Here is a 15,155-nt window from a genome sequence, read left to right on the forward strand (position 1 = left end):
TGTACATTCTATATCCGCGGAAAGCCGTTTATAATACGATGAAAGAAATAACTATTCTTTTATTCTCAAAAAATTTGTATAATTTTATGAGAAAAACAGAAAACCCTTTTAAAAAAATGAGTTGCTACTATTTCAACCTAAGTATATATTTATGATGCCATTAGACTTTCGATATGTCGAAATTATGTCAGACTTGGAAACAACGTAATCAACATATTGTCAAAATAAAAAAAATAAAAAATTGTCAATCACAATCACTTTTTAACTAAGCAATATAGTCAAAATAAACTCAAGAAATTGCATGTTCATAAATTGCTGCTTACGAGTTGCAAAAAATTAAAGTTTCCTAGAGACAGCGTAAATTTGCACCAAAAAAAATGACGTCATTCGATACAATAAACTAATGAGAGGCGAGTATAAATTTTACCATTGGTCAATTACAGAGTAAACTGGCCTCTCATTGGTCCCCTTTATTGTATGACGTCATGTTTTTGGTGCCACTTTACACTGTCTCAGTTTCCTATATAATATGTTCTTACACAAGGATAATTTATCCACAGAAAATATGTCAAGTCAAAATGAGGCGGAGGAGAAAAGACCCGAGGAAGAAGGTTTGTTAATTTCTGGGCTTGGCAGCCGCCAAAAAAAGCCGTCAATTACTGTCTGAATTTAAAGGCCGTATATGGAAGGACTCTAGGCATTTTGGCGTGTTTTTTGCAGCTAAGCGGCGGCTGCAGAGCCCTTTGTTATTGAAATTTTATGATCTGTACAATTCCTGGTTGTTTTTGCTGAAAGTTTTTTTTCGCAAGTCTTTATATAACCGGCAAAAAATATTTTATAACAATTACTGCACAGTCATCTTGCAGCCTACATAAATGCGCGAAAAAGACCTCATTTAGCTAGGAGCTGTGTATACATTTTTGGATCATTGCTATTACCTTTTATTTGCCTTTTAAGTTTTTTTTTGAATTATTCTTTTCCAGCAATTTTTTACCGTAAGCTGTACCAGATCCAACTAATTAATGCCAATAACATCATATTAAAGTTGAAATTTCTTTTAGCAGAATCCCAAATTTTCTACCAGAGACCTAACCCTAACCCGGGGGGGGGGGATCTTAAACTCAACTTTTCTTAACCCAACCCTGAATGTCATACTTTTATAACATATAAATCAAATGCTTCAAAACCGATTCAAATCCGCTGGAATATATAACCGATACTCAGCCATACTGAATAAATCATGTATAGGCTTGTATTACAGACAATTTTCCACGAACATTAGAAAAAAAAATTAAAATTATAAGCTGGCCCAGCTATACATGAATTTTCAGTATGGCTGAAAACCCGTTCTAATCCAGCGGAATTAATCGGTTTCGAAGCCGTAAAGGTAATCATTTCAATATATAAAACCTACTTCAAAGAAGGTGTATCAACTTTTTTTTTTATAGCTAGCCGGTTCTTTTAGTAAGTAGTAGATGTAAAATTTTTCATAGAATTCAGATATGCAATCGGTTTTTTTGTAGACCTCTTATTTTTTAAGTAATTTAAGTTAAAAAAAAAAATTAAGTCGATTTTAAGGTACTAAAATGCAACAAAAAAAAGAAAGAAAATAGCCATTATGAACAAAAATAGTAAGATCTTTAATTTGACACCTTACTTTTTCAATTCTGTCAGGTAATTATTGAAAAAATCGATTTTTTTAAACCCACGAGAATAAAAACTTTGAACTTGATTTTATTATTTCACAGGTAAAAAAATATGGGTTCATATATACCTTTAGAATCAGAAAAATATTACGAATTCATTGTAAGCAAAATTGAAAAAAAAGTTTACAATATAGTATATAAACTACAATAAAAGGAATTATATGAAAATATCATATTATATTGTACAGGCAACGTCTCAATTCTTGAATTGAGTATAAAAATGGGAAGGGGGTAAAGAGGGGGTAAAAAAGGGAAGACGATAGTGTTGCCTGAACAAAAAATACAATTGGCTATTTGTTTAATTTTTGATTTTTTTACTTTTTTTCAATTTTGCTTACAATGGATTCGTAATATTTTTCTGATTCTAAAGGTATATATGAACCCATGTTTTTTATGTCTGTTTGAGAAAATATTTAGGTCTAAAGTTTTTATTAAACCGAGGTTAAAAAAATAGATTTTTTCAATAATTACTCAACAGAATTTTAAAAGTAAGGTGTCAAATTAAAGATCTTACTATTTTTGTTCTTACTGGCCATTTTCTTCTTTTATTTTGTTGCGTTTTAGTACCTTAAAACCGACTTAATTATTTTTAAAAAAAACTTAAATTACTTAAAAAATAAGAGGTCTACAAAAAAACCGATTGCATATCTGAATTCTATGAAAAATTTTACATCTACTACTTACTAAAAGAACCGGCTAGCTATAAAAAAAAAGTTGATACACCTTCTTTGAAATAATGTTTTGCAGCAAGTTTTAGTTCAAAATTTTGGGGTATAGTCCCTTTCGTGGCAACGCCTCTTAAGGGGCGTTTCTTCTTATTTTCAAAGTAGCTTTCCTCATATTTCTAGCCCCAGCAGGGGGCTCTAACCCTGCGGGGCAATCACCTACCCCATTATAACCTTACCTAACCTTAAATAACCTATCAATAGCCAACTAATCGCCCCTTTAGAGGCTTTGTCACGAAAGGGACTATACCCAAATTTTGTTTACACCTTTAGATGAATCAAATCAAACGAAGCAAGAACAAGGATCTAAAAAGAAAAGGTTAGAGCTTAATAATTTATTTATGAAACTAGAATTACAGCATTACAAAGTAGCTCAACATTTTATTAAATATATTAGATCAACAAATGTAGTAGGTAAAAACGCATAAGATTTAGGGGGTTTAAGTCTTTAGGGGTTAAAAAAGATATATTGTTAAATTCTTGTTTTGACACCACGTTCCCTTATTTTATTTATACTGAAATTACAATATTTTGGGGTGGTGGGATAATCACCTCTTTACTCACGTCCATCCTTTTATGTCTTGGTTTATAGAATTTATAAACTCATTTGGGGGTTGGGGGTGTCCCATCCTCCAAGAAAATAGCCTAAAACCACCACAGGACAAGTAGGTATATTCCCTGAAGAGAACAATTCAATCCGTTAAGTGGTTACCAAGATCTTAAGGGACGGACGGACGGACGGACGAACAGACATTATTTTACTTTGTATATAGACTAGCGGCTACGCCCCTAGAGGCCTCTAGTGGCACTTTATATGTTTGTGTTTTCTCTTAAGAGGGTGGTGGTACCAAAATAAAAATAGGATAAAAGTAAAATATAGTATTTATCTAATATGTAATAAGAATCATACTCTTCTTCATAGTATTTCAAAATTCAATATAATACATGGAGAAGTAAGATTATAGAATAAATATAATATTTATCAGGGCTCGGCAGCCGTCTGTAAGCCTCAGGGAAATCAACCTTTCACAATTTTAAAAATCAGCTAGAAGTCTTAACCCAACCAAAATATGACAATCCATCTATTAAAAATTGAAAAGCATCTAAACGGGTAATAATTAGAGGATTAGTAGCGGCTGACGCGCGGTTGCCGAGCCCTGATATGTATCTAATAAGAATCGTACTTTTCATGTTATATTAATAAGATATGAGATAAAACAAAAATGATAATAAGAATTTGTAGCAAAATAAATTTGATAAAAATACCAAGAATTTTTCCAACAAAGAATTTTCATTTCAACTATTCTGTTTGAAGTGGGTTATGGAGCAGATTTAATATCTTCATAAGGGGTATTTTTGTTTATCAACATTGGGATTGTAAATCAATTTATCGACCTTTGTCTTGTTCCTTTACATTTGTAAAGGATTTTCTCAAGAAATTGCAGAAGCCTATTCTATTCTAAATCTGAAATAATTCTATCCAACCCCCCCAAAAAATTCATCCTATAAACTGAAATAGTGTGATGGTCATAAAAACAGATCTAAAGTATAGATAACTAGCTCCATCCCTTTTTCAATGATCTTTTTCGTCTGCTAGCAAATTGTTTTCTACTACTTGGCTGTGTAAATATTCGCGATTAAACATTGGTTGATTTTCAATGACCCAATTTAGAGTCCACACAAGGACATTGTGTTGGGGAGATGATACAGTTATTTCACCCCTTCTCCCGCTAGCGTTTTACTTTTATGTCATACAGACGGACAAAATGTAGATGAACATTGGCCAGAGGTTTAAAAAAAAAGATCTTTATCTGTTCTAGCAGCTGAGTAATTAAAATTTCAAATTGGGATTGACAGACAAAGTGAGTTATAGAGTAGAGCGTCGCTGCTAATATAAGAAAATAAGATTGTAGATAATTATAATTTAATTGTGTTTTAAGTAATTAAGGTGCCCTTGTCCTTTTCATTAACAAATTAATCACTAATTTACTTATTAAGAGTCGAGAGCAAATTGTTTCTTATTTTCTTATTTGTACATTTTTAGTTTTATTAATAAAAAATCTCTATAAGAAGCGCTGCTTCTCTATGAGGATACAATGTCAGTCTTTCTATCGTTTTTTTTTTTGGGGGGGGGGGGGTAATTTAATAATGTTTAAAGGTACCAATCTAACAATGAAATACTATCAAATATTTAGCAAATTCGTTTGGGGGGGTAATCATCCCTTTACCCCCCCCCCCCCTTGGACGTCCTTGTCTACAGCCACGATAGGATATCCTTGTAACCTTGCCACACTACATGTACATTGTACACTTTCGAATCGAAAATGTGGTCAGATTGTTCACACGCTATTTTTACTATTGGTCTAATTCGGCAATTGTCCATCTAGATTATCTTTATCTATTCATCCTTGTTTTTTTTACATTATATTAATCTTATAGAATATATGTGGATAATATGACAAGTGAAAAATTGTCGTCCATTTATCTTACTATGCATGGAACTCGCTTATTGGTCAGTTCGTTATCCAATAGGATGTGAGGGGATGGGGTAAAGGGGATGGAAGGGGGAATCGTTATACTAGCCTGCTTCAAATTTCACTTAAATAGAGAGCATGAAAACCTGGTGTAATATCCAAGTAATAATATATCCATTATTAATCTTAATTTTGTAACAATAAAACACTTGACATCAAACTTTACATTAAACAATAAAGCTTTTAACAAAAAAATTTTCATAATTATTTTTAATTAAAACATTCATTAAAGAATATAATAAATTTTGATAAAATTATGGTTTTTATAATTTTCTAAATTGTGATCTAGGGATGTTTCAATGGAAGAAAACATATAATTAAGAACATTTTTTCTCGTATTCATTCGAATCCGGTGGATAGGAACCGGTTCTCATGAATACGAAAAAACTATGTCTAGCATCGTATTATTTCCAGCTTTCTACAGGGCTAAAAACTGGTTTTAATCTTATAATTGTACATTCTATATCTGCCAAAAGCTGTTTATAATCAGGGATAAGGGATGGGAAACCTGACCGAAAATTAGGTCTCAGCCTCCTTTTTAAAGTGATGGGGCAACTTTTCTTTTTTGCCTATAAAATCAACTCATTTCCTCCAGTTCCTCATTGGCTGTAGGCCAATATCCAATAGCTTGAAACTTGCATAGCATTAACCAATTAATTAATAACCAACGCTTCCTCCAGTTTCTTATTGGCTAAATTAATTTTAGCAAACATAAATTTCTGCTATTAGAATGACAACAATGGAAATTTTCTGCTATCAGAATGACAACAATATATATGACGTTCAATCACATCAACTTATTATTAAATCTACACATTAATAAATGTCCATATAGCAAAACATATACAGAGAGATCGTTTTTTGAAGACTGAGTAGGATTCAACATTTTAAACTTTAGAACAATGTGAAAAACTCATGTCTTTAGACAATTTAAAAGTTACATTTCATGTGGAATTGATAACCCACCTAAATGATTACAAATACAAAACTAGTTCAATATGTAAATAAAAGTGTACTGTGTTTTGTTAAAAAAAATTTCATTAATTTTGGTAAAAATTATTGCACACTTAATTGAACTTTTCTGTTAATTTTTAACATAAAATTATTTTTTTTAAAAATTCTTAATTTATATGTATGCTATGGAACAATTAGTTGATAGAATGTTACCCATGTACTTATTCAATTCTACTTAATTTATTTATTAAAGCTGGGAGGCTAAAGCGGTGTTTATTTCTATATATAAATTTTGGGGTGAAGTAGATCTCCCCTTAAAATGTTTGAAATATATTTATAACAAACTTAGAAAAAACCCGCCAATAATAATTAAAAATTAACCTTAAAACCATTCTCCATGTTTAGAAGATTTTTCCGAAAAACTCCACGGCATGTGCGCACAGCTGATATACATCCTGAATTAACACTTGACCAAATTCAAAATCCAGTGGAGACTAGAAGAGGAGTTCTCAAGTCTGTGGGATCAAGGTATAATATTTTTCTCGTATTCATTCGAAACCAGTTCTCATCAATACGAAAAAGCTATGTCTAGCATCGAATATAATATCCAGTTCAATGATAGTTTTAGTTTATAGTATTTTTCAAAACATACTCAAAATCGTAAACGATGGGTGATTTCGTAGAGAAATGTTACTGTTTTCAATATTTTCAAAATACTAAAATAACCCTAAAAATATACAAATTCCCCGATATATTCAAACGACCGGAAATTGAGACTTCACACCTCTGTTAACATTTTCATACGGAGAGAAGGGGTCAACTTATGCTAGATTTGGGATGTATTTCTAAGATACTACATATGTTCACATATCTTTACGGTCAAACATTGTCAGAAAATCATAAAAATTCCGGAAAATATTATCATACGAAGAAGGTTTATGACCTCACTAGAATTTTATGACTTGGAATAATAGAGGTTTGGTGAATAGATTTTTTTTATAGCATCACGCAATCTCGTAGCCAGATTATCAAGATAGTTAATCTTAGTTCTTATTGCTAATTTCGCTTGTTTTTTTATTTCCATTTTGGCAGCATTTCATGCTTAATAAACCAACCAATCACAATTAAAGAAAAAAAGTCTCCAAAGTTGTTATTGCTAATTTATCTTTTGACTTTTCCAGTTACTTTATGTTCTGTTGTGTTTGTCAGTTCAAATAAAGAAATAGGATTTTGTAGATTTATTAATTATGTATTATTTTTTAAAAATGTTATGTAACCCCCCCCCCCCCCCCCAATCATATTTCTTAAAATATCTTATACATGAGTCACACACAAAGTAGAGAAACAGGTGCATATATATTGTTAATGAATTCTGGCGTGGGGGGGGGGGGGGTTACAATGATGCATCAGATTCAGAAGTAGCTAATATACCAACCAAAGGTTTTTTTATAATATCTATATGTGATACTTAATTTTTCAAAATATTGCTTGACTTTGGTGTATCAATGATCAGAAATAGCTATTTATTTATCTAATATACCAAACAAAATTTTTTTTTATAATAATTAATATAATATCTATATCAGTTACTTAAGTTCTCAAATTTAAAATATAGCTTGAATTTTCTGAAGAATAATTCTTACAACATTTCTGTACGAACACCTTGGCTGACCGTAATATCATGTTACCAGTTACTTACCACCACCCCCCCCCCCCCCCATATTCCGAGGGTTAATCCCCATAAATCATACATTTAAATAAATACAGGAGACTTTATAATAATAATACTCGAGTCCCCTCCCTCCTCTTTACTACTTTAGTAATATAAATAAAGACATCTTCTTAGCTTTAACTTTACCAATTCCGAGCCTAACCAAGGAGAGCGCAAAATCTGTCGGACGACACGAAACAAACAGACCAATGAGAGTTCGAGTTGGGTGGGTTAGCGTTGCAACTATATAATACTTACTTATAATTTTGATTATACTTATACATTTATGCTTATGTTAATGTTTAATTGTACTACCATTTCGCTTTTATGGATGTTGTGATCCTTGTTGATATAATTAAACCTTAAAAATATTCCTCACCCCCCCCCCCCCCCTTCATATTCATATTTGACTTGCAACTTTGGATGGAAGGAAATAATACCCTTTAGGATTTAACTTTCATTTGACCTATACTGAACTCCCCCCCCCCCCCCATCTCTTTTAGCAAAAGTTGACCGATGATCATTCATCATATATCATACATCATAATAGGGGGAGGGGAGGGATCTTTTACTTACAACGAGACTTAAATAAATATAAGAAGAGTATTTGTAGTAATTGTAGTAAAAAAAGGGGTAAATTTGTGTATTAATATTAGCGATGTACATCAATTTATCGGCCATTGTCTTATCAATTTAGATCTCTGATCAATATCCTTGTCAACATGCAATTTTATTGGTTTATATCGACTACAAGAAGAGAAAAATTTAGGTTGCAATATTCCCTCACTTTTGTTGGTTGGGATGGAAGGGAAGGGGTAAAGAAGAGGAATGGGGGAGATATAAATTTTAGCCCGCCGAATAGTTCACTTTTTAATAGAACATAAAAATCTGATGTAATGTCCAAGTAATTATAAATCCATTTTAAAGTCGATACTATCCCAAAAAAGGACCACTGCACTGTTAAGGACATTTGATAATTAATGACACAAGTACTCAAAGTTTTATTAATAAGTTTTTTTACTCGTAGGTTAACAAAATTGAATTGTGATTGGTAGGGTCCGAACTTGTAGTGCCCAATCTTTTCAACCAATGTTTTATATTGTATAGATTTTTATTTATAATTTTTGGTGATGTACATCAATGCAAAGTCCATTTTCTAATCCCCTCAGATTCCTGGGTATGAACCATAGATTATTTGTGTGTGTGTCCATTCCATTTTAGAGGCGCTACTACAACGGAAATATTATTACTTGGATGCTGCATCATATTTTCATGTATTCTGATAAAGTGAAACTCATAGCTGGCTAAAATAACCATACCCCCCACCCCCCAATCTACCCACTCCCCTTCTACTAGATGAACTAATGAACAATAAACGAGTTCTATGTTAGCAAGCTAAATTAACTACAAATTTTCTTTCTCAATATATCCATGTATATTTCATATTATTTCATTGTTTGTCCATTTTTAAAAACCCGGAAGGCAAGTAGGGATTGAATGGACTGTAAAGTGTAAATTATACTGGTACCCAACCTTTTATAATCACGTTTTCTCATTCGTTTGATTGGACTTATAACTGTATTATTTTTGACAAAATCATACGTCATTTTTTTTGTAAAATTGTTAAATACAGAATACTGTTTAAAGGACATACCTAACCGTAATTGACGGACATACCGACTCTAATCATAGAAAAGCTCTGGTTTATTAAAAGTAAGGTTTCCAGTTCGACCCCTTGCTCAAATCAAAACCTCAACAATGTTTAATGTTATTCAGTTCTGACACTCTACAGGTGTTAATGTTTGTTTATCCTACTATTTCAGAGCTTCCCTTTCATGGATGTTGTCATTCTGTTTTTATAACTTTTATAAATGCTCAAATTAAAATTAAAATTTAGAAAGCGTAACAACTCTGTAATGGTTACCAGAATGTCCGTACAACTATTTTAAACATGTTGATTTTTTTATTTTATTACATACAAAATGATATTTTATTTTTCTAAAAAAATAGCTGTTTTAATGCATACAAAAATTATTGCATGAGAATACTGAAGGGGTTGGAAAGACAAAAGTATAAGTACAGATTCTATATATAACATATCTCCGCCCATTTCCCTATCCAATTTAAATTTTAGCTAACAAAAAATAGCTATTTGTTCTGAACGGACGGAACGATCCTAATCATAGAAAGCTTCGCTTAAAAAAAGCTTATTATATAAGTTTTACAAGCAGAGAATCAATACAAAACAAACAGATTCTATTTAAAAAAAAAAGATTAATTTTGCAGATTTGTAATTGATTGCTTTCTACCTATTCCCTAGAAAGGTTCAGGTCATGCTCTAACTAAGGATCTCACTAACCACTGAACCAATGAACAATAAAGCTTCTTAATTAAGTGAAAAGTTAAATTTTGTTTCTTTTAACTTTTAAAACTGCTCATATTTAAACATATCAAGTTCCTATTGTAAAGATTTATGGGAAGGGGTGTTAATTATATCTACTGCTGTTAAAAACAAAGCTTTTCTATAATTGGGGTTGGTTGTACATCTAGAACCGATAGATTAAGAAAGTGGAACAACTTTATAATATAACTTATAATTCTGTTTATACTTATACATTTATATTCTGATTATTCAGTTTTGACAATCTACAAGTGTTATTGTTTGTTTGTACTACTGATTCGCTTTTATGGATGTTGTCATCCTTGTTGATAAACCCTCCGATTTCCTTTATTTGGCTAAAGTTAAACAGAGTTGCCCCCCCCCCCCCATATCCAATTGAATATGATTTACTACTATTTTCTGCCAAAATAAAAGTAAAAGGTCAAACATGGACAATAATAGTTATTTCTTTCATTGTATTATAAACGGCTTTCTGCGGATATAGAATGTACAATTATAAGATTAAAACCAGTTTTTTTAGCCCCGAGGTGCCAAAGAAAAAAACTAATTCTATATTCTAATCTCCCTCCCCCTCCATATAAAAAAAGTTGCTCTTAAGAATTCATTTGTAGTTCAGGAAGGGAGCAGAGAAAATAAGAACGGCTTGTTTTTTTCCTATGCCTTGTAAAGTAAATCATATTCAATTGAATATGGGGGGGGGGGGGGGTTAAAAAACCCTGTGAACACACCCCACCCCCCATAATCCTATACAATAGGAAGTTTAAATATGAGCATTTATAGAAACAACAAGGATGACAACATCCATAAAAGCGAAGCGCTGAACTGGTAGGACAAACGGACATTAACACTTGTATAGTGTCAAAATTGAATAATCAGATTATAAATGTATAAGAGTCGATGCAAAATTGATTATAGAGTTGCTACGCTTTCTAAATCTTACCTAATTACTGCAGGAATCATCATGCAAAGTTTGTAATCGATAGGACAATTCTAACATGCCTAAATTAACAAAAAAAGCTATCCGTTACGGACGGACGTACGGAGTGACGGACGGACGTATGGACGGACCGACCCTAATTATAGAAAAGCTTCGCTTTTAAAAATTAACTTTTATGTGAGACATGTTAGATATACCTTTGTAAGAATGTGTTTCTAAGGACTAATTTTTAAAAGCGAAGCTTTTCTATAATCAAGGCCGCTCCGTCCTTTACTGATATCTTTTATCATAATTTTCTTTTCTATAATTGGGGTTGGTTGCACGTCCGTCCGTCTGTCTGTACATCTGGAACAGATAGATTTTTTAGAATTTAGGCATGTTAGTATTGTTCTATTGTACAATTTAGAAAGCATAGCAACTCTATAATATTCACTTATAATTTAGTTTTCACTTAAACATTTATATTCTGATTATTCAGTTATAACAACAGACAAAATACAAGTGTTAATGTTTGTTTGTACTACTATTTTGCTTTTAAGGAAGTTGTCATACTTGTTTTTTATCTCTCATTTGATTCTTAATCCTCTCCCTCTCCCATATGTTGACCCGTTTATTAAGATGAACTGTTAAAGAGGGGGGGGGGGGGGGTGGAGTATTATCATAAGAACCTCATAAAAAGGAGGGAAATTTTAACTGAAGATAAATTTTTTTCTGCAGTGCCGTTACTTTACAAATACGAACTGTAAAATTACAAGTCAAACAAGATAAAGTGGTTCTTTGACAATCACTATTTAATCTGGACAACATTTTGCTTCAGTAAACAATGTTTATACTTTATAAGGACGTGCATATTAAGTAAATATTAAGTAAAAAAACCTTTCAGTGTTAAAAATCTTATCTATTATACAAATTTTATATCTATTTAAATTTTTTTCATGTATATTTCAACAAAAAAAAAAATTTGCTAGAAATTTTTTTTTGTAATATGCGAAGGTTCCGTGATCATATGAACATGCTATTCTATTTGAGAAATCCAATACTTTTTAAAAAACTCAAATTGCCCAGTAAAATTAAACGGTCTAGCTAAGTTTTTGAAAGGGATAATTAGTGATTTACAACGATATCCTGGCCGTATGAAAATGTATAGCTATTTCAATATTTATCAAATACCTATTTAACCCCTTTCTTTCACACGTTTAACCCCCAGTATGAAAATTAGGGAATTTAGCAATATTTGGCACCAATTTTAATATTTTGAAGCCGTAAATTAGTTTTTGAAACTAACGATATGACTGATCCAGTTTTCTAAGGATATGAAATGTACAATCATAAGATAAAAAACAGTTTTTTTAGCCAGTGCCTTCGACATCTCGTGGCTAAAAAAACTGGTTTTAATCTTATAATTGTAAATTTCATATCCGCGGAAAGCTGTTTATAATGCGAGAAATAACTATTATAGTGTCTGTTGGTATGCTATTCTAATGGATATAGAATTTACGTGGATGTTATGACAGGGTAAAAATTGAAGTCAATTTAGGATGCTAATATGGACATCAGTTGTTGTTCAGTTTGTTGACTTAGTAGGAGGGGATGGGGTAAAGGGGATGGATGGATTTAGCCAGCTCCAATTTTCAATTATTAGAGTAAATGATAATTTGGGGTAAGATCCAAGTAGTAATATATCCACTGTCTAGATCATCAAGAAGTTCGCGGAGGTCCTCCGAGCTCTCCTTCACCATCAACGAGTCCCTGGAGCTGAACACCATGTATGAGTATGGGCAGGCACAGGCCAGGGCAAGCTCAAGGAGGTCCAGGCCACGCAGACGAGATGGTGAGTTTTGAGATAGAGAAATGAGAAGTTCATTTCTGGGATAGCCCCTGAATCCTTTTTGTTTCCGTTGGATTAAAACCAGTTCTAAGTCATACTAAAATCATGGAATATTCGTGTTAAAGAGTATTTTAAAAGAAAAATAAAATATAAATTTAAGGATTAGTCCCTTTCTTCACTTTACTAACCGTGTAAAATGTCTTTTTGATGTACAAAACTATATTTTCTTTATTAGCCGAAGGCACGGGCTAACAAAACTGATATTAACTTTATGATTTTTATTTTATTAAACATAGAAAATTTTCCTTAATACGATGCTATACATTTTTTTCACCATGCATTGCTGAGAACCGGTGGTAATCCAGCGGTTTTGAAGCCATACTGGAAAAATAAGACAATTTAAAAAGTTCCGCACTATCTTAATTCCCTAAATGTGTTTCCTTTGGTTATTTTCTACTTGATCAATCAATTATAAAAATATAATTATATTAATACATCAAAATACAAAATATTGGGTTCAGTATTTATACTTGGAGGTAAAAATAAAAATATATAATAACAAGGATGACAACATCCATAAAAGCGAAGCACTGAAACGGTAGGACAAACGGACATTAACACTTGTATAGTGTCAGAACTGAATAATCAGAATGTAAATGTATAAAAGTCGAAGCAAAATTGCAATTAAATTTGTTGAAAAACTGCTTGATATATAATAGGTTAATGTTTATGGACATACTTACATTTTTAGGACTTATATATACCAAAAATAAGATCAATCGGATAATTAGATCACATAAAAAATTGTTGTTAAAAAAGTAAAAAAATCAATATGTTTAAAATGGACGTACGGACATTCTGGTAATGATTATAGAGTTGCTACGTTTTTTAAATCTTACCTAACTACTGAAGGAATAACCATGCAAAGTTTGAAATCGATAAAACAATTCTTACATGCCTAAATTAACGAAAAAAGCTATTTGTCACGGACGTACGGACGGACCGACCCTAATTATATAAAAGCTTCGCTTTTAATAATAATTTTTATAAGTTAGCTTTCCGCGGATAATAAAATGAAAATTATAAGATTAAAACCAAAGGCCCGGATTTAAAAAACTGTACCTATTAATTTTATGATTTTTCTTTAATATTCAGAGAAAATTGTCTGTAATACGTATGCAATACATGATTTTTCTGAATGACTGAGAAATGGTTCTAATTAATCGTCTTCGAAGCCATACCGCAAAATATTTTACTTCTTTAGGGTGGAAAATACAAACATCTTGAAGAAAATTCTAGAAAAGCTTCACTTTTGGTCTGACTTGTGATTCGTGTTATATAAATATACAATCCAATTTCTGTTTATGCCAGTGTTAGCCAACCTCTATTTATTAAAATACATAGTTATAGCTAAGCAAGGATGAAAACATCCATAAAAGCGTAGCTCTGAAACTGTAGGACAATCGAATATTAACACTTGTAGATTGTCATAACTGAATAAGCACAATAGTAATGCATAAGTCTTAAAAAAGATTGTAAGTAAATTTGTTGTAAAACTTTGAATACATGATACTGTTTTAGGACATACTTACATTTATAGGACTTGATTAAAGAGTTGCTTCGCGTATAACATTGTGCCTTGTTGTAATAGGAATCAGTATTACAAAAATTCAGATGAATAGGATAATTATAACATACAAAAATTTGTTGTCAAAAAAGTAAACAATCAGCATGCTTTAAATAGACGTACAGACTTTCTGGTAACGATCAGAGAGTTACTACGCTTTCTAAATATTACCTAAATTTTTATAGGAATCGTCATGCAAAGTTTGATATCGATGGGGCAATTTCAACCTTTTTAAATTAACGGAAATATCTAACTATCCCTGGCGGAGAGATCGCCTCTCATTATAGAAAGTCTTTGCTTTAAAAATCTTTGACATATATTTTGGTTTAAACGAGACAAGGATATAGCTTTTTGAGAGTGGCAGAGAAATGAAATAAAAGAAAGGACCATTAGATTGTAAAATATACTAGTACCCAAAGTCTTGAATTGTTGACTCGAAACCCTTTGATAATTTTTATTTGACTTTTGATATGGATGTAGTATCTATTTTTATTAGAAGTAGTATTTATATTTAGAAGCTCCTTACAGTGCCTGTAAGAAATTACGTCATCTATGATACAAAGTAGCTTGATGTCTGTCCGTCTGTCCCTTAAGTTCTCAGTAACCACTGGACCGATCGGATTCTACTCTTCAGGGAATATACCTACTGGTCCTGTGGTGGTTTTAGGCTATTTTCTTGGCAGGTGGGACACCCCCAACCCCCCAAAAAACAAAAAATCCCCCCTCCCAATT

At 31.8% G+C, this 15,155-nt stretch overlaps 1 protein-coding gene across 1 annotated transcript in view; it reads left to right on the top strand.

Annotated features, from left to right (window-relative positions):
* Positions 1–542: 542 nt before the first annotated feature.
* The window catches only part of LOC145317712 (uncharacterized), a 140,383-nt gene continuing 125,770 nt past the window's right edge, over positions 543–15,155 (top strand). Inside the window, exons 1-4 of the mRNA XM_080158932.1 lie at positions 543–611; positions 2,705–2,750; positions 6,325–6,447; positions 12,663–12,799. Coding sequence (XP_080015058.1) covers positions 566–611; positions 2,705–2,750; positions 6,325–6,447; positions 12,663–12,799 — 352 coding nt within the window. The 5' untranslated portion in view covers positions 543–565. The remainder of the gene's footprint in view (positions 612–2,704; positions 2,751–6,324; positions 6,448–12,662; positions 12,800–15,155) is intronic.

This window comes from Acartia tonsa, chromosome 4, assembly GCF_053477335.1.
Source record: "Acartia tonsa isolate MP-2025a chromosome 4, ASM5347733v1, whole genome shotgun sequence".
NCBI classification, from domain to species: domain Eukaryota; kingdom Metazoa; phylum Arthropoda; class Copepoda; order Calanoida; family Acartiidae; genus Acartia; species Acartia tonsa.